General features: G+C 42.9%; 1 protein-coding gene and 1 long non-coding RNA gene across 11 annotated transcripts in view; one reads left to right on the top strand and one right to left on the bottom strand.

The window, feature by feature from the left end:
* The window catches only part of ADNP (activity dependent neuroprotector homeobox), a 30,636-nt gene extending 7,728 nt beyond the window's left edge, over positions 1–22,908 (bottom strand). The window contains exons 1-3 of one of the 10 annotated variants that reach the window (XM_062613933.1): positions 22,769–22,908; positions 17,755–17,877; positions 12,862–13,017 (exon numbers count right to left, since the gene is read on the bottom strand). In XM_062613933.1, coding sequence (XP_062469917.1) covers positions 12,862–12,898 — 37 coding nt within the window. In that variant the 5' untranslated portion in view covers positions 12,899–13,017; positions 17,755–17,877; positions 22,769–22,908. Of the gene's footprint in view, positions 1–10,040; positions 10,354–11,510; positions 11,557–12,861; positions 13,021–17,754; positions 17,878–22,329; positions 22,609–22,768 lie in introns of those variants that run through there. The other 9 variants (XM_062613931.1, XM_062613932.1, XM_062613930.1 and 6 more) reach the window with 9 other exon arrangements.
* Positions 418–21,504, top strand: LOC134161263 (uncharacterized). Its single transcript, XR_009963914.1, has 3 exons — positions 418–915; positions 19,869–19,966; positions 21,053–21,504. It is a non-coding gene; the product is annotated as an uncharacterized LOC134161263 (long non-coding RNA).
* Positions 22,909–26,163: the final 3,255 nt, after the last annotated feature.

Here is a 26,163-nt window from a genome sequence, read left to right on the forward strand (position 1 = left end):
AATTACTAGTCATTTTCTGTCTGATTTTACCCATGTAACTCAGTATCAGAGCTGTACCATTAACTAAGAAACTACCACATTTTCTGTCTTATTTGTTCTTAAATGAGCCTGGCCATAAAGCTAGATGCTGACAAACTTGAGAGCACTTGAGAACCCAACAGACTGCTGTAACGACTACTGCAGGAGTAATAAGCTGCATCTGGATAGAACTCTTTTTTAAGTGTTTGTATTTACATGAAGCTTGCCCCCTATGCTCAAGTACTTAAACCCTCAATTTATGTTTCGTGCAGATGCATCCTAACTGTGAGTTGAGCTTCAAGGTCTGTGTCAGTCTTGCAACAGATTTAATGGTATCTCTTCAGTGAGAGAGATGTTTCTTGCGTTCAGCTGCAGATAGGATAAGAAATTAATACTGTTTCCTCCATGTACTGTATTATAGCTTTAAAGAGCCAACAAGCTATTTAGCATACATTCTTTTATTAAGTTGGGGCCTGAAAGCTTGGTTAGAGCCCTTCAGAGATATAAATCACTGGAAAAAGCACAAGAGATGATGGTTTAACACCTCTAAGTGTAGCTGGGTATTTTCCTCCTAGAAGACAACCCTCCCTTTCAGCTCCCCATACAATTAAACTGTCTGTTAATGACTGGGGCTATCCAGCTAAAACAAAGTCTAAGATTTTAAGATACAGGGATTCCCAGATTCAAGCACTGCCACTAAGACTTCTTCCAAACACTAATAACTACTCTTTATTTTGTGTATGCAGGAGTTGTCAGGCTGCCTGCTGCTATTGTTACAGTAAGTGCTTGCTCAGCTACAGAACAATCAGCATCAAGTGATCTGCACTTTAAGAAGGTGCGAAATGGCAGAACATGTACAGTTACTGTGGAAGTGAGGGTGGAGCCAGCCACAAAAAGGTAGGATTTTCTCAAAGAGAAGGGAAGGAAGCTTCTTAAATAGCAAGTGTCAGTTATTTTGTTCCCTAGTCTTCAGGGGCCTGTTGCATCAAGGCTATCGCCCCACAGGATAAAAGCTGCGGTTTTGATCATTAAACATTTCTGAGCCAATTCAGAACTATTGCTTTGTTTGAACAATAAAAGGTTTGATTCATACCAACAAATTAATGTACCGTAAGGCCAAAGGCTATCTACATCAACTAAAACCCAGCCTTTTTATGTTTGCAGTTTGAAAGTATTTTTAAAACACTTTCGATGCAGAGTTAACAGAAGTTTGCAGCCATTAAGAATTTTAAGACAAGAATTCTCCCCTTTTATCATGAGATCAAGGGCAAGTGCTAGGCTACGAAGAGCTGAGTAAGAAATTCTCAAAGTACGAAGGATATGGGCTGTGATTACCGCAACTCTCTCTGATCAAAACCAACCATTCTATATGCACTATCATGCAGACTGCTTAAAAGTATTACCTGTCTGTTTGCACACTAGCCTTTTTATCTTCATACTTCTACCAACTTTTACTGGGCAAGGCTTTAAGGCAGTCACTAACACTGTTTAGTTTCAGAAAAAACAAAACTGACAAGTTCTGCATGTAACAGTGCTAGTACAAACCACTTCAATCAGTTTCACAACCTACAAGTACTGCTGCTAGGCTCTAGTCTCTTCAAACTCAATGAATTCAGAAATAGCTCCTGGGGAAAAGGATAAAACTATCATGACATTTAGAATTCATATCACAACTAGAAATTAGAAACTAAATGGAAACAAGCCTGAGTTTATATAAAGATCTACAGGAGAGTTTTTGGAAGTACCAAAGCAGCTCTGATCATTAAGGATTTTGGTACCTGTACTGGGGCTGGCCACTGTCACAGATTACCAGACGCAAAGAGTGTCATTTTAAACAGCCCTAGATCAAAACTAGGAAACTAAAGATAGAAAATAAAAGAGTGCAGACCTTGCCTATAAACCTCAGGGATTCCAAATTACTCATTTACAGTTACTTGCAATAATGAAGTCAGACACATCATGCAAAGTGACTAATGATGATAATTTTCAAACAGCACAAGCTGGGGGGGGGGGGGGGGGGGGGGGAAGAAGAGGTATTTTAATGTCATGTATTAATTTCCTTCAAGTTACAGGGACTTTGTATAATCAAAACCATCTTGATCTCTTCACATACAAAACTCTAAATGCAAGTGTATTCATTTCTGTGACTGCAGAGGTGTTTCAGTTAACTCTAGTTTCAGTGAAAAGGATTAGAATTGGAAAAAATTTAGAACCAAGTTCATAAGAAAAGCATCACTGTTCTGTATCTTATCTGGCACCTTCATTTTAGGGATACTCAAACACACTTTAGAAATATGAGAAATTACCATTCTAGTGAAATACCTTCTAACAGAGTCACTTACAAGTCTCATAATAGGACCCCTAATGAAGCTCTGAAGAGCACTTCTACAGGCATTCTTTGCCATCTTGGAGAAGGTGAGGATTAAACAGATCACGGTAGTGAATTGCTCTCTTCCCGGTTACTCCCTCTAAAGCCTCTAATGACTTTGTATGGGAAATCATGAACTGCTCTTTTTAAATGCTGTATCCATTCTCATCCTTAGTCTTTTATAATCAAGTATTTCATCTGCAACCCAGACAGCACCCAGGCCTGAGACACTCCCTATGTGACTGTGAATGTGATTCATGTCATCCTTTCTGACTGCTACTCACTCCTGCCCAGTGAATTATTTTTAATCCTCATAAAGGACTAGGAAATAAGGGTTGAATCTGAGGTTTAACTTCTTGTTACTTTGAAATTCTTAATTTAGCCACATGTCCCTTTCCTCTTTCTTATATTAAGAGCTATTTCTTAAGGCACACATTGACGAGAAGAAAATCACTGTCTACAGACACAAGATTTTATAACTCTGTACTATGTGTATAAGGCTTTGATTAAGTAACTACAGTATGTGCCGAGTTCTGCCCTGCTCTTCTATCCATTCCTGCCCAGGCTCTGGTATCAGTTTTACTGCGTGAGCACCTCTGGGCACAGGCTGTATTCTGTTACTTGTACTGAATATGCTTTTGGAGTAAGTAAAAATAAAAATAATGCCATTTATGACAAAGTACTAGCACATAAATGGTGGAAGAGTTTTTGAAAATGTTAATGGTTATTTAACTTGCAAACAGGGATTTGTGTTGAGAAATTGTATTAAAAAATTTAAGACCACAAAGAGTACAATTACGTATTTCAGAGTAATATTAGATTTAGTTACTTCAATAAATATAATTAAAAATTCTTTACTAAAAGAATGCAATTTTGCTTCAATTGTGAAAACAGTATCTGATACAGCTTAAAGCTGAGCCAGGTCCATTTTAAATGCATGCACAGTAATAGAAAATATTTAACAGTAGGGCTGAGGACCAGCAATGCCAATTCTGTGAAGTATTAGTAACAAATTAGCTCAAAAGATGGTAAAGACTAATGGGAAAAAATGCTGTTGTCTGAGAATTCCAACTCCTAACAGCTTACTGCTTAGTGCAAGTGCTTTAGTAAGGTTGTGTCCTATTTGCAATACTCAAGTAGTACCATTTCCTCTAGGTTTGATCTGTAGTTGAAATCGTAAGTGAAGTTTAACACTTCTAGATGGAAAAAGCAACTCCAATTTGCAGTTTCTTCTCCTAGGCCAATCGCTATGAAATGGCTTTCAAGGCTGAGCCCACTGTCACTTTTTTTATGACTTAAACCAGATCTGACTTGGGTGATACTAGAACTGCATTAAAGGGAAACCAAAAAAATACCACACAGTGCAAAGCAGATTTATATCCTCCAACACAGATTGCAAATTGGTAAGAAAATATGCTTCCTTAATTTTCTATTCCCTCTCTTCCCTAAGCAGAATTGAAGGCATGGCTCTGAACACTAACTTACAATAAAGTAACACAATTTTGATTTAACTCAAGAACATCCATTGATTCAAAGCTCTTGCTGCTGCAGTTCATGGAGCCAGAGTGAAAAATATTAATGTAGCCAAGCCATTAATCATGGCTCCACTAATTCCTTTTCTCTATAGGCACTGAGTAAGCATTGCTCTCACTCTATTGCGTTGGTTCAGTGATGGTTCAGTAGCTTCTCCATAGCTACCTGTATGCTCTAATTTTTTCATCGAGATTTACATGAAGCAGCACAGGCAGGTGTGTTCAGGATTTGAATGGAATGGGTGTTTTCAAGTGAACTTCAAACCCAAGGAGATAATGTCCTAGCAATTTTATTCCAGAATAACCCAAGGTATTAATATCCACTAAACAAACATCAGTGCATTAAAACATTACATTTTAAAGCACCTAGCAAGTTGTGGTGTTTCCTTCAAAACCAAAGTCCCCACTTAAAGAATATTCTCATTTTGCTTGTAAAGAAACCTTTTGTTTTTTCTCATAACAAAGTGAGTCAGGACAGAGTTTGTCTTCAGGCAATAATCATTTGTAAACTTGAAAGTCAGCCACAAGTCTCAATCAAATAGCTTATTTTAGTACAAAATGCCACTAACAACTTCTTCACCAAAAGAAACAAATGCTTTTTCTTAATTAGCATGTCCAATATACTGAGACACGCCAAATACAACATGATATATATAAACTCAAGTGATAAGGAAAGCAAATTTAGGACTGCCTGAAAACAAGATCTCTATTCTGTCTGCACCATCTTGCTGCCTCTGCCCTTTTGCCTGCCTCAGTCTTAAAGAAATCATCAAGATCTTCCTATTGCAGCACATCATAACTACCTGAGGATATAATTAGATCTTCATTTGAAAACTTAAGCTCAACCTTACTTTGCAAACTCTGCTTGATACCTGAACCCAACAAACCTGATCTTAAGAAAACCTTTAAGCAAATAAAATTCCTTTTATTTAGCAAGTTTCTTGAGAATTTGTCCATAGCTAGTGGAGACAGTCTGGTATTATTAGTTTGTGACTACAAAAAGCTTTTAGCATTTCCATTCTTTTCCATTTACAGTAAGTAACTCCAATTTTAAGTGCAATATACACAACACTGCTGGTACATCCTTGATTGTGGACATCACAATCAAAAAAAACCCATCTGGGATTAAGCAGCATCTCAAATCATCACTTAGACATTAATGCTATTCTGGAAATGAGGTATCCTTTTCTGATCAAAAGCTGACGCCTAAGAGAGGACACCTGGAACATCTCTTATTTACACATCATCTACACTTTAGAGCTGGATGGAGAGAATAAATGATTACTGAAAACAAAGATCAACAATGTCCTTATAAGAAATATCCATGTAGGATCTTCAGGTGCCTCAGAAAATGGATCAAAAACCTAGTGACAAGAAATCCTGAAGAGATCCCTCATCCTTAGTATGCTGGTAACACAAAACAGCTGACAGTCACAAAATAGGTAAAGGAGGCAGACTAACTCAGTAAGAAATATCAGGAACCTTCTTTTGCTCTGTATTTAAGCAGTACCAAGCACAAAGGCCTAGTCCACAGCCAGGTACCAACACCTAGAATAATTCAGTAGCCAAACATAAACAGGAAAAACAAGCTATAAAAGAGCAAAATATCACTGCTAAATTAGAAACAGTGTACTTCAGGTTTTTATTTCATATGTGACTATTTCAGACAAACGTTATGCAGTACTATTTCACTTCTACAAGGAGCTAAGACAAGCTTCCTGGCTAGTGCATGTGTTAACAAAAAGGCCTGAACGAAGTACACTCGGATCTTCATCCAAAAATCTGAAGGGGGAATGGGGTGGAAGCTTTTTGTGGAAAAGCAAGGAATATTTGCAAGGTAGGCAGAGGAACAACAGTTACGAGACTTCACAAAATACCACGTACCAAGCACAAGGTATTGTGCTTGGAAGAACTGAAGCACCCTCTGTGGCTTTAAAGTGGCTGGAAGAGTCCCAGGAAGGAAGAACTTAATCTCAAGTGCGGTTCTGATATGTGCATCTTATAACCTCAAAATTAGGGCACAAAATGGCTACAGACTTCTGAAGTCTGAGAATTCCACAGGACCTGGCCAGCAGCTCAGTTCCCTCAATAGAATCACATCCTGAAAAGGGAATGGGCCAGGACATACTATAGGCTGACTGATTTAAATTAATAATTATGGCCAAGGTTTAGGCAGCAACTAAAAATGCAGGTGAAAAGAGGCACCAACACGGCCCCTCAGTTGTTTAAAATCAAAGGCTCCTTCAGTGTTTTCAAAGCACTCAGGTTCACTGCCGTAATGAAAAGGGACCTCACTTCAAGGTTAGCATTGTTTCGCAGCAAAAGGCTTTTTCTCTCTACTCAATGGTCTAATCTTCTTGGTAAGAGAAAATACTAGGCAAGGGAAAAAAACATGCACCACCCTGAAATGCTCTCAGGAGCACCAGTGTGAGCAGGAGAAAAAAATCTGCTTAGTGTTAGAAACTGAATAGTGCAAATATCCTAAGACAGGAAATCAAGACTTCTAATTTTATGGCATGACAAAAAAACCCAGAAAGGAAACAAGGTCTGGCCCAGGAATTAACCACCACGTAGTCACAGGGAAGTTTCAACAAACCCCACATTCTTCAGCATACCACTTTATTTTTTTTTAAAGAATACCCATATTTTAGCCATTAGATAGACTGCAGGGGCTTCCAGCTCCAAATTACCTCTTCACCAACTTGCTACTCTCACTAGTGCTTCGAATTCCAGATGGAAATGATTGCAGGCACTATTCTAAAGACAACCAGAACGTGAAGTCTGACATATCCTTCTGTTATGTTATTATAAGTGATTTTAAACCACTTTTAGCATTTAATAAACTATCCCTACTGCATCAGCTTCAAGCACAAGTTAACATGCCCGTGCAGTTCAGCCCTTTAACATGAGTTACCAAGGGACTGGAAGTACTTAGAGAACTGAGTCAAAAAAGGAGTTAAGATTACTGTGCCATTATCTAGAAATTAATGTAAAATACATTACTGCATGCCTGCTTTATATTGTAACATACTGCACAATGTTTATATTGTCTGTATAATGTTTATAATGTCTATATTGTAACAGTTAACAACAGTCCTCCCTTATGACGGAATACTGATCTCATACATAATAGGCTATATTCACAACTTGAGAACTATAACCTTAGAGGAAGGGAGACAGGATAAGAAACATGAGAGGAAGGAACAGCAAAACCCCCACATTAGTCAAATTATCAGAGGTGTTAAAAAAGAAAGCTTCCATCTGTCATGAGACCCCCCAAAGCTCCTTCTATTTCACTATAACTAAAATCTTAATTCTCCAGAAGGTCTTTTGTATTTTGGACCTCATCAGAAGAGCTGTCTTGCAGCCTGCTACCTTTGGTACCACCAGGTAACAGATGTTAGCCGGTGTCAGCTCTGCCAGCTTTAGCCAGAACAATGAAACAGAGGATCCTGTAGTGTACAGCTTCAAAGCACCCGCAAGGTAACAATGCTATTCTGACTGTGGGAAAGATCCATCACTTTCAAACAAGACAGCCTTTTCCTCTCAACTCAAATCTTCAGCAAATATTCCAAATCTGCCTCATCATGTCATTTTCATTTCTGGATATTATTTGAAGTGCTTACTGTGCTTGCTTCATGTTTGAGTTTTGTTACAGCTCTAACAAGCAGCAAGCATAAGAAATTTCTAAAAACACAGACCTAAAGAAATCTGGAGGAAAATCTTGCTGTGTAAAGGAACCCGGACAGAGGTTTTCTTCTCTTTATGCTTAACTGAAAATGACACCATTTCCTGACTACAACACTGTGGGTTTGTACCATTAGGAAAGCCTTCCATGAGCAGCCAGCAGAGAGCTGTAGGCGATCCTAGACATCTCACTGAGGAAGATGTCTTCACAAGGTTTGCAAAGTGCATCACTGTGAAATAGGAAGTGAAACACAGTTATGGAATCCCCCAAAGCTATAAACAAGAAAACCCTAGTCCCTGGTGCATCTTCCTCTTACTCAGACATCTCAAACCCGTATAAGCAGACTAGAGATCATAATGCTCCTTACAATGGCCATTAATTCTGCTGAAGCCCCCGTCCAGTGGTGGAACCAAGCCAGTGGAACACGTGTTTTTTAATTTCCCTGTTTTCCTTCCTCCCTCCATACAAGAAAAGCGTGGTGCCAACACTGCTGGTGATGCTACAGGAGTAACTGCAAAGTCACTAGCTGGTTATTCCATTTATTTCCTTTGGAAATGTATGAACATAGTTCTGTTTATCTAAGTTGACAGAACTGAGAAGCAGCCGTCAATCAAGAAAAGGAAAGCTACAAATCAAAATTTCCTAGTGAGTCCTGAGTGAAAATCAGGAATGAAGAAAAAAAGTTACAGAAATAAAAATGAGGCCCCTGGAAGCAAAAGCTCTTTTTTACATGAATTTATCAATTTTCTTGACATACAATTTATTTTCTCACCTGATGGTTCTCAGGCCTGCAATGAAAACCTCACAGGAAGACAGAGGTGGAAAGCTGCTACCTCATTGTAAGAGCATTTTTCCCTCACAATGAAATACCTAAAGTTACTCATTATAATAAGTAACATTTACTCCTTATCCTTCCCCTGAAACACTCTAAATTTATTTTTGGACTCAACTGAAAGGACCAGCACTAAAAGAAAAAGCTTTATGCATATTCACAATGTTGACAATTTTGGTTTTGTTGAGTAGTAAGATTATTCAGCCACATTCAGTACAGAGCCATAAAGGAATCAGCAGTCCTGTTATTTACACAACTCCCTTATTGTGGCTGTGTCCTTCCACGCTGCCTCTCTATAACTGATCAGTCAAACCAGGGGAGCACAAAGCTCTTATGGAGTACAAAAACGTAGATCTTTAATCCTAAACCAAACATATGTTAAATATAGAAAACCAAAAGATGCAGACAACTGACTCACTTTCTCATTCCTGGATAGGTAGGTTCTTTACTCCTGATTAGAGGTGGCACTGATGAAGTGTGACAGCCCTCTCCCTCAGTGCTTACTGTGAACACCCTTGCAGGCAAAGCAACCTAATCTTTCAAGAAGGGCTCCACAACCCCAGCTGTAAAGATGGGAGCAAACACCCATCATGTGGGCAAAGGCACCATCCCTTTTACTCGAGGGGCTGAAGTTTCTAAACAAGAGTAGAAAAACTTCCAAAGGTCTAGACCTCATCCAGTATAAACCCACTGGCTGTTTCATAAGCTACAGCTCATGTTCTAGGGCTACTGAAACCCCCTATGCACAACATTTTGTAACTCCAGATAAAAATAAAATATATAAAATTTAATTAAACTCCAACTTTAGAAGGGGTCTGCCTACTATAGTATAACTATCCACTGGTTATCAGTTTTATGGATTTGATGCCAAGGCATTGGCTGAATTTATCACGTCAAATGTGACGACAATTGATTTGGTGCCAACACCTTAGATGTCATGACACAGACAAGTGCATCTCTTGAACTGATTGCTTGTTAAAAGCATTCTGTGAATTTTACACTTCCATACAACTTTTGTTAAATAATTCACCCTGGGATAAACTGGGGGATGTAACTACAACTATCTCTTGGGCACATTATTAAAAAGGATAAAATAAAGCATCAGCTTTACCTTCTCTTATGAGCATGTCTGGTTGATCCTTCCTTTCCCAATGCTCTCATTTACTCAAGATTATGAAGACTGAGAAAGCCTGGACTTTTTGGTGGTCTGAAACACAGTATTATCACCTGTACTGCTGGAGCAGGTATTAGGTGTGAGCAGGTGTGTAAACCAGACAATTTTATAAGCAATGTATAAACCAGCCCTTTTCTATCCCATTGTGACTTTGAGTTTGTAGGCATCTATACTCAGATCAATCTTGTCTTAAAATAATTAGCTGTGTAAGAACTTTAGTGCACTAACAGATTTCCTATCAGTTTGAAACAAAGATACCAGTATTTTCTGTTATATCTGCACATGCTTATGAAATGGAAATGTTCTTACTCTATCTTTTCCCCTCTCCCTCATCATCCCTCTGCTGCTTCAAAAGGTCCGTCCTTTTGTCACTTTTTCCCCCTCTCCTCATCTTTTCTTTGCTGGCTCTTGGCCTTCTTGGTCCTTACCTCGCTCATTTTCCCTCTTCTCATCTTCCCTTTCATAGCACCAATTCATAGCGTCCACATTCTTTCGTCGTTCTCTCTCATCCTGTCTCCACCGCTTCTTGATATCTTTGTCCTTAACTTGCTCATTTTCTCTCCTCTTCTCATCATCCCTGTGCCATTTTATTGTTTCTGCATTTTTCTGCGGCTCCACGCTTCTTTTGAGATAGTCTTGTCGCCTCCTCCTCTTTTTTAACATATCCCTTTCCCTGGCACGAGCCTGCTTTTCTTTCTGGGAAAGAAAAGCTTTACGGGGCATCATGAGCTGCTGCTGTACCTGTAATAATATCGTATCCATGGAATAATATACTATACATGCACTCAGTCAGGCACCAACAACTCTCATTTGGAGCTGAATACTTCAAATACTAAGCCAAGATAATTTACTGCTTCTCTTCCTTTCATAACCCCCTGCTAGCTCCACATTAGGTAATGACAGGCAAGTTGCTATGTTCAGCTCCAGGCAGAACACCTAGCTGGCACCTCTGAATTGGTGCACATCCAGCACTGAAAAGTCAACCCCCTACAATCCGGGGCCTAAGCAGTGTGATTTCTTTCCCCTCCCCCTTACAACTTCTCCCACAGAGTTTTTCGCAGCCACTTGGCATCCCTACATCCGATTGAAGAACAGGCTCATAGGAGAATTGTGAAGGAAACTTGTGAATGTCCAAGCCTCAGTTTCTTCTCTTACTGGAGATAACCTTTAAGGAAACTTAAAGGTGCTCATTTATGTTTTGTGACCGCTATCTCTACCGAATTTGGTTGAAAATGGCCAACTTTGTTTTGGCTGGGAGGAGGGAGAGATTAGGAGACAAGCCACAATCTGAAAAATTGTATAAGCTTTGTTTCCTTGGGAAATGTGGCCAAAACATTTAACTGCAGTCAGTCCTGACTCATCTACTCAGACTTCCTCCAAGTAGCTATTCACAAGAACAAAGGAGAAAAGAATGTGACCGTTTACTTGGAGTTCTGCTGAGGTATTCCTGATGAGTGGGGCTTTCAGGTTTTGTTGGTTTGGGTTTTTGGTTGGTTGGTTTTAAAGAAGTATCAATGCAAACCACCTTTCAGCAAATTCATTTACTTTTGGTCATTTCTCTGTAGTCACCCAACACATTCACATCTTTAAATTCACTGCTGTTAATAGCTGCAATTTTGAAATCATGGAAAACAAAAGAGAGCAAAGAAAGAATTTATACTATTAACTAATATCCTCTGAATACTCCTCTGTACACATTGCACAATGTTTCAGAAATGACATACTGCAGTTGTGGCCCAGGTTTGGGGGTTTGGTTTAGGTTTGAATTTTGGTTTAGAAGAGAGTTTTGCAGAGGTCTAAGCAAACTGAAAACTGCAGAAAGGACAAAATTACTAGATTAGAAACTTAAGCAAAGCCTAAAACAGAATGAAACAAATGTACTTTTAAAATTTAGCTACCTTATGGAAAGCACTTGTTCCCAGCATGCAATACTCCATCTTTTTCCTACAGAAAAAGCAATGTTTCAAACCCTTATTCTAAAAGCTGTTCCTTTTCCCTACACAATACACCGCCCCACACACTTAAACCCACTACTCTTGCAATTGCCTTTGTTAGGTACAGATCATGACCCCATGGTTTTCATTCTAATAATTCAACCCCAAATTTCTTAATATCCATAACAATACTAAAAGGGAAGGGCTGCAGCAGAGGGAAACAGCATAATCAAAAAAATGCATGCAGTTTGGTAACAAGTTAGTGCAGAAAATTCAGATTATCCTAAAAACTACTTCATTCAAAAGTGCAGGATAGCTCTCTATAGACACCCTGGGTTTAAGTATTAACTATTTCTCAATAACAGTTATCATTAAGAACAGAAAGCAGTAAGAATCCAGGATCAACATCGTAAGTGCAATCCAGACACTAAATCTTTAAGACAGCTTTCATTTCTCTACTGGCCGAATGCCAGTGCTGCTTTCCCACTGTTTACTAGAGCAAACTTAACTTACTAACTTTAAATATACATTATCATTTTATCAGCAACCTGATTTTATTGGAATAACAATAGCATGAATAAAATTTAAAGTAAACCACATTTCATGCATTCTTCCTCCCCCCCACCCTCCCAAGGCAAATACTGACATTAAAAATCTGACATTTAAAATAAATTCTTTTGGGACTAATTATTTTCTTTCATTTGTTTTGGTGGTCTTGTTTTGGAGATTGTTCCCCCGTTGGCTTTATCTTATCATTGCACTGTATTGTTCCCTCCCCTCCCTTTATACATATCCCAACCCACTTTGACAGACCAAATTATAGACAAATGATAGAAAATAGCTTAATAAAACCCATTTCAGTTGAATTTCCAAAAGGAAATATTTCAATTGAGATTCAAATAAGAAATGTTACATTCCAAGGAATAACTTAAAGGGACATTCAACTTAAATTACATGTATTTGAACTTCCATATCACAGCTCACAGGTTTTTCCCCAGTGCAAGAAAGTACTTTTAGGTCATTTCTCTTGCAAAGTAATCTTTCACTTTTGCTTCTGTTGGTTTTAATAAACCAAAAGAGGGGAGGAAATTTAAAGCAGAAAACTGATTAATACACAGTGAAATGCCAGACTACGCTCAAAGTCCGCCCCCCCCCCCTTTTCCTTGAGTTCAAGTTGATGTTCCTTTAAGTTAAAACTTCCAAATGTCAAGAATAAACAAACAGAACTATCTTTTCAACTATTTTTGCCAATACTTTGCCAAATGAAAATCTTAACTCTTCCCAATCTACTCAGTATAAATTATGAGGCATTTACCTCCGAAATTAATGGTGCTTGGGCGTCTCAGACTCATTGGACAAGTTTCATGCAAAAGCCTCCAAAAATAATTCTCCTTCCAGAACACCCACCTCAGGGATTATATTACACCTACTGTGTGAGGCCAAAGCCCGGACATAGAAGAAGGATCATATCCTGCTGTACAAAACAAAGTGTTAAAGATAAGAGATGAGAAACGTAGTAAGGGCAATCTTACATTTATAATGTATGTTCCATTGCAAAGGACTCCAAAGCTAATTATAAACCATGTTTACGGTACCTTTTCTGACACAGAGCTACTGAGGAGTGCACTCCAGCAAGTCAACAGTGCTGCAGGAAGTTTTAGCAGGTTTGTGACTTAAACACAGTTCAGTGGGCGATGCTACCTGAGGTATTTTTTAGTGCTCAGATTTCAATGAAGTTACCCAATTCAGAAATCCAGCAGGACAAAGAGACAAATGCTCCTATTCACATTTCACAGAACCTTTTGAGGGAAGGAGCTGTCCTCAGTTTAAACCTCACCTGAGCTATCAGTACCTGCAGCATAGCTGCACCCTCTGTAAATGAGGTACACATGATGAGTATCAACAGCGCTTCCTTGTACAGGTAATTTTTCCTAGGAGGTAACCATATAAATGCAGTCCCGCATTAAATTACAAGACAATGGGAGATCAGAGAGGTGACATGGCTGTCAGCCCCCACCCTAAGGACATACATTCATTTGGGAAGCATTCAAATGAAAATTTCCAGTTACAATGCTGCTAGTAGGAGGGAGGATGTGAGGTTTTGGGTAACGGCATGTAAATGATTGTACTTCTGTAGGAAGTCTGGTACCTCTTCAACCCACATCACCCATGGGCAGAAACTCAGTCTTGAACAGACTGGAAGCACACGACATAACATCAGTATCGTGAAGTCTGGAACAACCAAATCTAAAGTTTACAAGAGCAGTATCTGTCCAGTCATTTATAGTTACTTTTTCAAGTAATACAGGTTTTTATGGTTTAAAAACATTACTCAGACAGAACATCTGCAGCTTCAAGTACAGACTGTTTTTCAAATATCACTAGCCACCTCTTCAAATAGGGAAAGATGATGGATTATTTTGTTTCATACTGGATTATTCTCTGACTAGAATTTGTATCCCTGTACCTCTACCAAAGTCCAAATTACCTCTCTCCTGCTGAATCCTCATTGCAGAAAGCACACTTATGGATGAGGACTGATCAGCCTTGAGAGCAGGTCAGTGACAGTGTATCATGCTAAAGACACAAATACTGAGCACTGGGAAGTACTTCATCCCACACTGGGCCTCCCAAAGACCGAGAATCATTTCCCTGCACTGTGTTGCTGACAAGAATCACCAAGCACCTAGCATTTTTCTGACTTTATATAATCCCAAAATCTTTCATTTTAGCCCTTATTTTGATAGTATTTTAAGCTTGGTTTACATAGAACAGCACAACACAGGAGCATGTAACAGAGCTGGCAACAGCTGTATGTTTTTGAGTAAGACTGTTCATGAAACTGCTCTTTATCTCCCTATTCCAACTGCATTTAAAACAAGGTCTACTTTTAATCATTTGCCCAGCTGACTGCATTTAGAAGCACATTCTAAAAAGCCACCCATGAAGTAACATTTGCAAAGAAGGCTGTTAGTGCAACACTGAGTGAAATCTCTTAAAATGCAAGAAAAATATGGAAGAAAATTAACCTACTGATGGTTCCCACAGCAATAGAAAAGCAGCCTCCTCTTGTATGCAGATTAAATGATCCTATATAGCATGATGGTGTGTAATATTCTATGTTCACATGAGGACAATAATGGCCTGTCCCTGCAGCAAAGCAGGACCTGACAATTCCAGGACAGCTGAGCAAGGAAGAGTGATAGTCAGGAAGCAGAAAGGTATCTCAGGGAAAAGCAAGCAGATCAAAAATAACATCAGGAGAAGCATAAGGGAGAACGAAGAAGTTGGAAGAACTTAAAACTACCAGAAACTTCCTTGATAACAATTAAATATCACCCCTCCCTGCACTGAGTGAATGAAGAATCTACTCCCAACATGTCTATGGCCGGCCTATATTATGCATTTTCATTTCCTTCTGATGGACTCTTCTCTTTCCTCTTTATTTAAGCGTTTCTGGCCTAGTTTGCAGAGGGCTATGCACCCACATCTCCTGTGAAGGTAATGAGATTTGCAGTTTAACTGCACATCTGAAATGCCAGACAACTAAGGGCTCATTTTCAAATCCGCTATAATCCTAGGATGGAGGCTGTTTTGTAACAGCATGCGCTCCCTTCTCATGGTAACATTTTAAACAGCATCTCCTCAGCACAATCATCTGCAGCACCAAGCTTCTGCCCATGTACCGTGGACGTCTTTAGCTAACTTCTAACACACACCTCTCAATTCTAACTAGGTAACTATTCTGTGTTTACAGCTGCCATGTTAGACCAGCGCTTGAATTCAACCCTAGGCTAACACATCAGCAAGCACAAGCCCCAAGCCCTTTAACTTGTTTCTATAGGCAAAGTCCTTTAACTTTAAAACAGGATGAGGCACATTGAAAAGATAAAAAGTGAACAGAAAACCCAAGTCACAGCCTCTGGAAAACTAGGACTATTGGAACTGAAGAAAATCAACAAATGTATTTTCTCACTGGTCAAAGCATTGTAAAACTTCTGCAGCACTGTGTGCATGAAACTGCTGCTACTGCCCCTCACAAACAGTCTATTTCTTTAAAGTCTTTGAGTCAAAAAAATAATAGAAAAAACCCTAAAAATCTCTTCAGAGATTAAATCAGCCACCCCCAAAAAACTGCCAAGCGGTGTGTCAAAAAGGATTGTTTCACACCACTTCTCTGACATCCTGTGTAAATACTGCTGCAGGAGAGGAGAGAAGGCCATCTAAAATGTGGTACTAAAAACAAAACACCCACTTAATCCTTTGGAGGAAATTCTTAGGCTAAAAACCTGAACATGCTGTTTCAGTGGTTATATGCAATTGTCAGCAAGGGCTTACAAAACTGCTTTCCCTTTTGTTTGGAGCTTACTGTCTAGCTTCAGGTTGGTGACTCTTGCACTAAGGACTCCCAACTTCCCATCAGAGGAAGAACTTCTATGGAAGCCAGTTGTAGTGAAAGGAATCAGTAAGGCTGATGTGTTTTACTCTCCATTCATGTTTTATTTAAAGGTTACAAAAACATCTTCTGCAGTCCAGCAGACAGGGATCTTCTAAGTCATTCACACACTTCTCATTCTTGCTCAATTTCTGGAATTTTCCACTGATGCCAGAAGCTCCATCTGGTGGGTGTGTACACTAACTGCAAAACTGAAAGGGAATTAACTATTTCCTTATCAACTTTTGTTGAGTAGTACAAGTTCTGTACACTGTGTCATTTCTATGCACTAATATAAAATATAAAATGGCCAAATTTCAATTGCTCTGGGAACCACAACTCCTTATTTCCGTTCTTACACTCTGCTGAGAATGTCTGTTGGGTTTTTTTTTGGTGACACAGGATGGGGTGTGTTAAAGACTTGTTACCTGAAGTTAAACATTTTCTAAAGGAGGATCTTTTGAACACACATCAATAAAACCCTCTGGCAATCTCTACTGCATTCTGAAAAGCAGTTTTAAATTGCATCCGTTCTCTAGGGCATGCTACACTTCAGTGCATAGGAAATCTTAAATTAGAGGCACTAGCAGCTCAAGTACGCTTATGCACCTACTGTCATCTTAAATAATGTCTTTTGTGACTGTTCAAGATCTCCAAAGATAGATGTTTATATGCATCCATGTATGTGCAGTGAAATCAATATGTAATATACATACTCAATATGATGGCCTCACTTGTTTAGGGCTGTTTCTTAAACACTTCAGTTTGAAATGCAATAAAGCCTGCACATCTTGAAGAAATCTGAAATCAGGACTGGAGATCATTGAAGCACAAAGGATATTATTTGCTTACACCATGATATCCACACTTCAGTGATCAGGAAAAAAAGGCTGCATGAATGTACTCTACAATTCCAAAATAATCCTCATCTAGATTGTAGCTAAGCATGGACAATCCCAGAATAAGAATTATTTTGGAAACAGAAGCATGTTTCATGAATTAGCAGCTACCATTTAAATTAAATCAAGAATCATCTTGAAATTTTCAATCCAAAGCTCACAAAAACATTTGTGTAATTGAACAAAGCAGCATACAAGTCTCTGTGAAATGTGCAAGAACAAAGCATGTAATCAATATACACATCATTTATGACTGGATTACACCGACTGTGAAACTGCAATCAGATCAGACTGCTAGTGAAAATGGTAGCCCCGTCTTCTCTGTGCCATGTTTTCCTGACATCACCACTGTGTCAACAGCCAGAGCAGAGACCTGATCCCACTGAGAAATGTTTTTCAGGCAGCACCTTCCTTTGCTCACCCAAACAGAAGCATAGGGACTGGTACAAGTAAGGTGGCTCACACTGCCCTGTCCAGGGGCAGCACTGGCACAGACACAGTTAAACCAATAGTGAAACTCCATCCCCTGGTGCGTCCTGCCTGGTAAAACGCATGGCTTGCATGCTGCGGTGAGTGGCAGAACAAATCAACGAAACAAAAGAGAGCATACAAATACTTTTACAAGCTCATCCAAAACTAATGCCAATACATGCTTGCAGGGAGTAGATAAATTAGATATTGAAGGGATCTCGCCAACTGGCTAGCATCTGAGTATCTGAAGTGTAAAAATAGTCAGTGAAGTAGGCTGATGCTAATTGTTTTTCCTTTGCCTTACCACTCGACACACGCTATGCACAAATGCTGGCATGACATGATTGGGTAAAGTCTGTAAACAAGAGCTTAAAAATCAGTCTTACCACTTCACATTTCTTACCTCTTTCCCTTTCTGTCTAAGCATAGCTCCCAAGTGTTCCAATCCCTGACTACATTCCAGCGTTAATCCACCTCAGCTACTGCTGTCTTCGGTTTGACTCGGGAACCTTCGATATTCAAAAGGCTTCATAGCAGCAGCAGCAGGAATGGGGAAACAAAACAAAACACACAAAAAAAAGATCACAACCATAAGTCTGACTTTTTAGGAAAGAGAGGGGAAAGCATTTTAAGACAATTATATTGCCTACTCAGTTTTCAAGTGACATTTTGTCCCCTTACTGTTGCTGCTATGAATCTGCAACACTAACAACTTCTTTGGCTCAGCTGCAGCACAAGCGGAGAACCATCAGATCCAGAGCCACAATCAGAAAACAATACACAGGGCAGATAAAAAGGGGTGAAAGAAAGAAAACCCGAGGCTGGGGCCTCAGAGAGGAGAGCTGGGGGTAGAGAAGAAACATGGATAGCACAAAGCCAGGCTGGAAAGCATGCCCTCTCCTACACCTAAGGGACCCCATGACCTGAAGAGTATTACTTCAGTGGACTGTTTACACAGTTACTTAGTATCTATTCCTTGTAAATTGTTTTAGATAGTATGTAGGATGTGGATTTTAAATGAAGCGTTTTGCCACATGCTCTGGATAGTCAAGAACCTGCAGGTGTGATGTGTTCATAGCTTAAACTACACAGGTTTAGGACCCAACAGCCTGTTAAGGTGTTTTCACCCAAATTATCTCTAATGCTACCTTAAAAAAAGCAAGGATATAAATGGTGGTAACTCAACTGACTCACTGCAGAAAAAAAACACGGTATTTATTCCATTCTTATTCAAACCAAGAACTGTCATACTCATCCAAAAGCACTACTGTGAAATAAGACTGAGACACTAAATTCAAGCCTCATGTTTGCCTTTCAACACCAGCTAGCTATAGTGAAGCTCTGAACAATGCAGCTTTCTCCTTGAGGCATATGGCCCTCAGGTAGATAACTGAGTTACACCCGCTCCAAAAATGTCTTGATTCAAACCTAGAACATGTATTTAGTTTTTGTATCGGATCTAGCTATTTCCCGAAAGCACAAAATGAGCAGGTTCATTTGGCTGCCCTGACCAGCAACGCAAGGGTGTTCTTCCCAAAATGTGTCCAGTGAGTCAGAACACACCTTTCACCTACACAAAACGTAGAGGATTTTTTCTTTTTTTTAAACTAAATTAACATAATCCTGAGGTTTTTTCTTCCAAAGCATATACAGACATTGCCATTACATTGTCCTTAGACCGGCACCTTTTCTTCTCATCTCCACTGCTTACACTAGTACTAGGAAGCATACCCTTGTATCAACAGATCTATTTCTATGAGCGGGATTACCTCCACATTATGTTAATAAAAATGTGAGCACAGAGCAGATCTTTATTTAATAACAAATACTCTAATGCTTGTTTAGATGCAGGCCAATACAAATTCGCTGTTATCTTTTTTAAGCAAGCATTTACATACACCTTTAAAGGAAATCCCAGCAAACATTATTAACATACAATCTCATCTGAACTGACAATTTCAGAAATATCCCATCTTTGCCATGCAGATAAAGCAGATCAAAAGATACCTGTGACCCACATTAATCGCCTGAATGACTGCAGTCCTACAGCTACCTGCTGCCTCTCTCCTGCACCCACGTCCTACAGACCCCTCAGACAATGACCCGTATTACATCTGACATTCTCCTCTTCATTCCTGATGTATGAAAAAAAATCAAAACCAAGCCCCAAGCAAACCAAAACCCCCAAAACACAACCCAAACATAAACCCACAAAATTCACCCTAATAATTTTGCTAAATCTTATCTGCAGCCACCTCAAAATAAATACATTAACCCATGAGCTGTCTTTGCTCCCGCACATTGGTTCCAATTTCTTTTCCTTACATCTATCAAATCAGCTGCCATCTTACTAGAAAGTTATAAAATGCAGATTTGGGCTGTCTGACTTTTGACTACTGGTATATTTATGTATTCCAGGAATGCTCTTTAAATTTTAATATTTACTCTGTATTTACTGTTCTTATGGAGTGGTTGAGCTGGGCTGGGAATAATCATCTATTATTATTCACTCTGCAGTGTGCCAGAAGCACAACTTACCTGCCACAGAAAATTTGTACCTGCATTCATCTAGAATTGAATAGTGAATTCAGTAACTGTGGAGTTCAGCTTGGTAAGTACCTAACAAGTGATACTTTATGCTATTAAAGCTTAATTAAAATGCTGCTGTAATATACCACTGTAACACATACCAATTCTGAAAATGCTAATGGGCATCTTCTGACAACTGGTAACTTGTATCCTACCTATACAGAAAAACATAAAGTTATTCATCTCATCCTGAAGAGCACACACAGCCTTCCTAGATGTTCTGTTTGTGCAGCTGATGCTTAATACCACAGGGCAAGAACTTTCCAAAACAGTCAGGAAGTTCCTCTCCTGTGAAGGTTTCATTCCCAAGCACTTCTGAGAGCAGATACTGCTCAACCTCTTGTCTGTCTTACCTACAGGCAAAGGCAGCCACCTTTCACCTTCCTTACCCCTCGCGTATCCAAAAATCTCACTCCTAAACCCCAGGTCATCCTACAAGCTTTTAATGACTTCTAAGCTCTAGCAGTTCCTCACAATATACTTTGAAGCATAAATAGTAGTAACCTAAAGAGATGCTTTCTATGAATCTGTCTGATGGACCATCACTTCAAATTAAAAAACAAAAAAAAAAGAAAAAAAAAGGGGCATTTTAAATAATGGGGCACTAAAAATACATCAGTTTGCAATGATCTTGGAGAGTTATCCCCAAATGCTAGAGGCATTTCATTTCTGTTAGATACCAAAAAGGCATTTTAAGAAGTTAATTAAGAAATAATTTTAGCAAAGGGCAGCTTACTATAAAAAACCAGTACAAAAACATTTAGCTGAGTATTACTTTTGGAGAGCAAGTTGCTTGTTGTGTGTCATTCTATTCTGAATGAAGTTTAAGAACTTGCTGTAATATATCTTCAGGAAATATTACAACCCATCAGCTTCAAGTGCAATGTTATTAGCAATGGGGTGTATCTAAAGAGACAACACGAGTGTTGTCTCTTCTTAACGTTTTAGGATTTCAACACCCATCACAGTAGACGTTGATGTGCTGATATCAAATTACTGACCAACATCTGCAAATGCAAATCTAAAAGGGAACCAAGTTTTGGTTTGTTATTAAAAGCAAAACCAAAAGCAATGCTTTTCTGTTTTTTAAACTGGATGTCTTTCTCACCTAGAAGGATGGCAACTTGTAACTACACAGTTACCAGAGTCCCCAAAGTGCAAGTTCTTCCAAGTAGCTGAGACCCTGCAAGAGGCAGCGATGCTGGTGGCCTGCAGCATGTACTGGATGTGCCCACACAGGAGGCAGCTACGATGAGTCCATGTACCCTGACAGGTAGGAATCACACGTCTCCATTAGCTCACACCTTGGGCCTCCCAACAGAAAACAGTAGTAAAAATAAATAGAAAGACAGCTAGTAAAAACAACCTAGAAAACAGGGAAGGTCTCTAAAAGGAAGAAAACCCTGTTTCACACCTACCAAACGGCTTAAATACATCCAATAAGCAAAGACTATGAAGACCTCAAAGTGCCTCGTTATCCCAACTCTTGCCCATGGCCCCAGACAAAGCACTCGACGCTTCAGCAACACCTCACGCTCAAGTTTCCACCGCTGCAGCCATGCGCTCAGAACGTGTGAGAAAAAGAAAGCCATGCAAGTTTATAGAGCGAGCGGCACCACCAGCCACAACCGAGGCGCGATACAGCGACCGACACCCTGCCCCCTGCCTCCCGTCCAGCCCCAGCCCCAGCCAGGTGAGGTGCGCTGCGGGGCTGCAGGTCCCGTCCCGCCCGGGGCCGCAGCAGGCGCTTTGCGGCCGCTCCCCCGCCCCGCAACCCCGCTCGCTCCCCCCCAACTCCCCGCAGCCCTGCCCGGCGCGGGGAGGGCGCCCCCTACCGCCTGCCTCCGCGCGCCGCGCTGGGCTGCGGTGCATTTTGGGTGGGGGCTGGTATTTTTCTCGCACGGCCATAACCCGGGACCGACAATACCGACTGACCGGGAAACCCGCGCCGCGTGCACCGCGTACCTGCTGTGGAAATCACCCCCCTTTCCCCTTCCCGCCTCCACCGCCCCCCCTCCCCGGGTTACAGCCGCCAAGCGAAGGGGGTGCGTGACAAGGAGGGTGCAGCTCCCGCCGGCGGCGCGGGGCTCCAGGGTTTGATTTCCCCCGCCTTTGTCTGAGCAACGGGTGTCGGTAACTGTAGCCCGAGGCAGGGGATGGAGGGATGGGTGAGTCAACGACGCTCCATCCTGCGGCTGGTGCCCGGCTCGGGGCAGCGGCAGCAGAGCGCGCCTTTTCCCGCGGGCAGAGGCTGCCGGAGGGAGGCGGCTGCTCCCCGCCAGCGCCGCTCTCCGGGGCCTCGCTCAGCCGGCGGGACCCGCGCCCGGCTGCCGGCAGTGCCAGGATGCCGGCCCCTGCCACCAAGTCATCACCCCGCTCATCGCCTTACCGCCACCGCAGCCCCCGCCGCCGCTCCCGGGACACGTCCATGTGTGGTCCCCCCCCACCAGGAGGGGGAAGGGAGGAGGCTGGGGCTGCCTGCGCCGCGCGGGCCCCGCGCACAGGGGAGGGAAGCCGGCAGCGTAGCGGTCCCCGCAGCCGGCCGGAGCGGAACCGGCCTCCCCAAGGCGGTCAAGTCCCTTCAACATGTGTGCGGCTGGGGGAAGGGGGCCGCCCGCCAACTCCTCCGCAGCCCCCCGGCTGCAGCGCGCAGGGCGGCCGGCACGGCGCGGGGCTCGTGCCCCTCGGGGCGGGCGCGGAACTCCCGCTCCGCCGTCGGGGCCGGGGCTGCCGGGGACCGCGGTACCGCCGGGCGGAGGGAGGGAGCGAGGGGGCGGGCGGGGGCTGCCCCCGCCCGGGTCGGACCGCGGACTCACGCACACACCTACCTGACTGGGGCTCTCCTCAGCAGCGAGGGCGGGCGCTCCCCCGGCACCTCTGGCTGGGGGTGGGGGTGCGCGGAGCTGCCTCCCTGGCGCCGCCCGGGTCCCTGGACGGGCGGGCGGAGCGGAGCCGGCGGCGGCGGCGCGGGGGAGACAAAGGGGGCTGGATGGCGGCGGGAGGGGGGGGGGGAGAGGGGGCGAGTGTGCGGGGGGGTGGCCTATGGTGAGCGGGTCCCGCGGGGCGGGGGCGGCGGCTTCACTGGGCTCGGTCCCCGGGGCGGGGGGTGTGGGGCTGCGGGGCGGGGGGGGCTCCCTGCAGACAATACAGCCGGGTCCCTCCTGCCCAGAACCTGCCCTGGACAAGATGGCGGCCGAGAAAGAGCGGAAGTGACGCGAGACTCTCATTAGCATACGGGACTCATTGTCCGGCGGGAGGGGAGGGGGCCGCGCCCCGGAGGGGAGGGGGCCGGAGCCCCGGTGTGTTCCCGCGGCCCGGAGCCACATCGCTCCCCGCGGGCCGCGGCCCGCCGCCGCCGGGCGGCCCGGTTACATAACCCCGTCGAGCAGGGGGCGGTGGAGGGGGCGCTCTCGCGAGAGACAGACGGAGGGAGCCGCCGGCGGGATCTACCCCGGACCCGCTAGGAGGCGCCGCGCCCTGCGGCTGGGGCCAGAGAGGCAGCTGACACCGCCCCGGTTATCCCTCCGCCGCCCCCGGCCGGGACTACATCCTGTCCTGAGGGGCCGGCCGGGGCGGGGGCTCAGCGCCTGGCGAGTCGAGTCGCACAGCCCACGTGACCGCGGTGAGCGCAGCACGTGACCGCGCGGCCCTCGGCACACGGTCTCGTGCGGCGGCCTCGGCGGCAGCGCCTCAGGGTGCGCCCGCCCCGCCCCGCGCTCCGCCGGCAGGGGCGGGGCCACCCCTCGCGAGGGGTCCGCGGCGCCTCACACCATGGACAGCGCAGCGCGGCCTGAGGGCACCGCTCCGCACCTCACCGCTCCACACCGCACCTCCCCGCTCCACACCGCACCTCACCGCTCCTCACCGCACCTCCCCGCTCCACACCGCACCTCACCTCCCCGCACCTCACCTCCCCGCTCCGCACCTCACCGCTCCACACCTCACCTCACCTCATCGCTCCACACCACACCTCACCGCTCCTCACCGCACCGCTCCGCACCTCACCGCTCCTCACCGCACCGCTCCGCGGGACCGCCCGGCGGAGGGGCCCGCACCCGCAGCCCTGCGAGCATCAAGGGAGCAAGCCTCGAGTTGGGCGACGGCCTCGCTGGTGCAGCACAGGCAGCTGGGGGGGCGGTGAGGTGGCGGGGTCTGCCTCACGCGCTCTCTGGAAGCTAAAACTGCCGTATTTTGGCCCAGTTTACTGAAGGCAAGCGGTTGCCCGAAGGTGGATGTCAGTCATGTGCCTGGCGAGCCTCGTGCACATGTGTTCATACACACGCGGCTCCGAAACAGTGCTTGAGAGGTTGATGACCTGCTGTAACATCTGGATCGTGACAAGGCTCCACGTGTGATTGATGGTGCCCGGTGGGTGAAGACAAACATGCTCAAGATCTCCTCAGCAAATGAGGTCCAATTTGATAGAGCTGTAAAAAGACATTCTGCAAGGGAAAGGGAATGTTGGGGTTTGTTACTTCAAAGCTACACAAACAGCTGAAGGATGAAGTGCGGTTCCATCCTCAGCATCAAAAACCTGTCTGGTTCAGAGTCACACATGCTATAACTAAGACTTGCAATACTAGAAAAGAACAATCTGTGTTTTAAAGTTATTGCCTTTAGTATAAAAGCATAGAAAAGTTGTCATAAATTACTTAGACTTCCTAAAACTCAAAGATCTCCTACATTTTCGAGTGACCGATACCCTGGTGGTATGTAAATGGCTGTGTATCACAATCACATAAGTAGCTGTTATGGACAATTCAGTGATATTGTGTTGTTAGCTTGCTTGAAATCTTTTTAGTTGAGCAGAATTTAGAAGTACGCTGTTGGTGACCATCTGCAGACCTTTGTTTCACCAGGTACGTTCATGGTATCTTCACACAAGTGGTCGTAAGACTGCGTAAGTCACATGCAACAGAATAGAAATACACAAAACTTACCTGCAAAAAACAAAGCTGGTGCTTCAGTGCTGAAAGGGATTCTAGAACTGAGGTACATTAAAGTTCCACTGCAATACTCGTATGTGAAATACATCTCAACTAGGGAGAGCAAGGAAAGCTGGCTTGGGTTTTCTACTATAACTTCAGTTTGCCTTCCTAGAGTAGGTACTGTACTGGGACTTGTACTGAAACATGAGGATAAAACAAAGTTTGTGTGAAAAGATTGATTTTAAAGGGAAAACCCCAGCAGTGGGGAAGGAGAAAAGGAGCCTTGAGTCTCTTTTTCTCCTGTGTGTACAGAGTGAGGTGAACAAAATGAAACAGAAGTTGATGATAATAGTCTTAATACACTTTTTATATTACTGAAGCGGGCATTGTTTCTCACAATAGACTGTGACCACTAGAAAAATGGGTAAAATCATAGCCCTAAACACTTAACACCAGCAAGGACACAATTAGCAATCCAAAGTGGAATAGGTATAATTGGACTTGTGTTGTGCTATTGATTCAGGTCAAAATTGTGCCCACATTTGTAATTGTACTAGTTCAGCAGTGGGGCTGTGGTTTTTATTCAAATACAAAATAACTGAAACAACTGTCAATGGCTGTAAGCACCAAACATAAGTAATTAAGTAATAAACCCAAGTTAATCCTCAGGAGCATTGAGATCAGTGGTTTGACAATGATCCTAGAGACCCATTAAGCCATTCAGCTCCAGTGCTATTTAGACACTTCATCATTTGTTAGAATTCTCTGACATTCTTCCATGAAGATGACTTTGGGAAAAGCAGTCAGGAAGGAACAAGATTTAGTCTGTATCAAGGTGAAAGTAGGGAAGAACTATGCCTTGACACAAAGTACTCTTCTTTTCTCCTTGTTTTTTGAGAAGGTACTCCTACTGAGCGGCTCTGTGATTAGAGATGCTTCAGATAGGTTTGCTTAGTGGGTTGAGATAACCTGAAAGGAAAAGTTGATGTCTTAGTCAGACCAGTGAGAAATTGATCTGTCGTATGTGACACTTAAATTTCCCTTGGAAGCTGGTCAGTCAAGTGTCACATGCTTTGGAGGTGATGCTGTGCTGCCAAGACAAATTGCGTTCTGTCTGCGGATGTGGGATTGATGTCTTGCATGTTATCACTGTGTTCAGAAACACTGCATCCAGACAGGATTCACTGCGTGAGAGACTTGCTTAAAATTTAAAAATCACCTAACTTCAGTATTTCAGTAACTTATCTAGGATAAATCATAGAATCAACCAGACTGGAAAAGACTTTTAAGATCAT

This window comes from Pezoporus occidentalis, unplaced genomic scaffold (assembly GCF_034315485.1).
Source record: "Pezoporus occidentalis ecotype Australia unplaced genomic scaffold, CSIRO_AGI_Poc_V1 ctg171, whole genome shotgun sequence".
Lineage (NCBI taxonomy): Eukaryota > Metazoa > Chordata > Aves > Psittaciformes > Psittacidae > Pezoporus > Pezoporus occidentalis.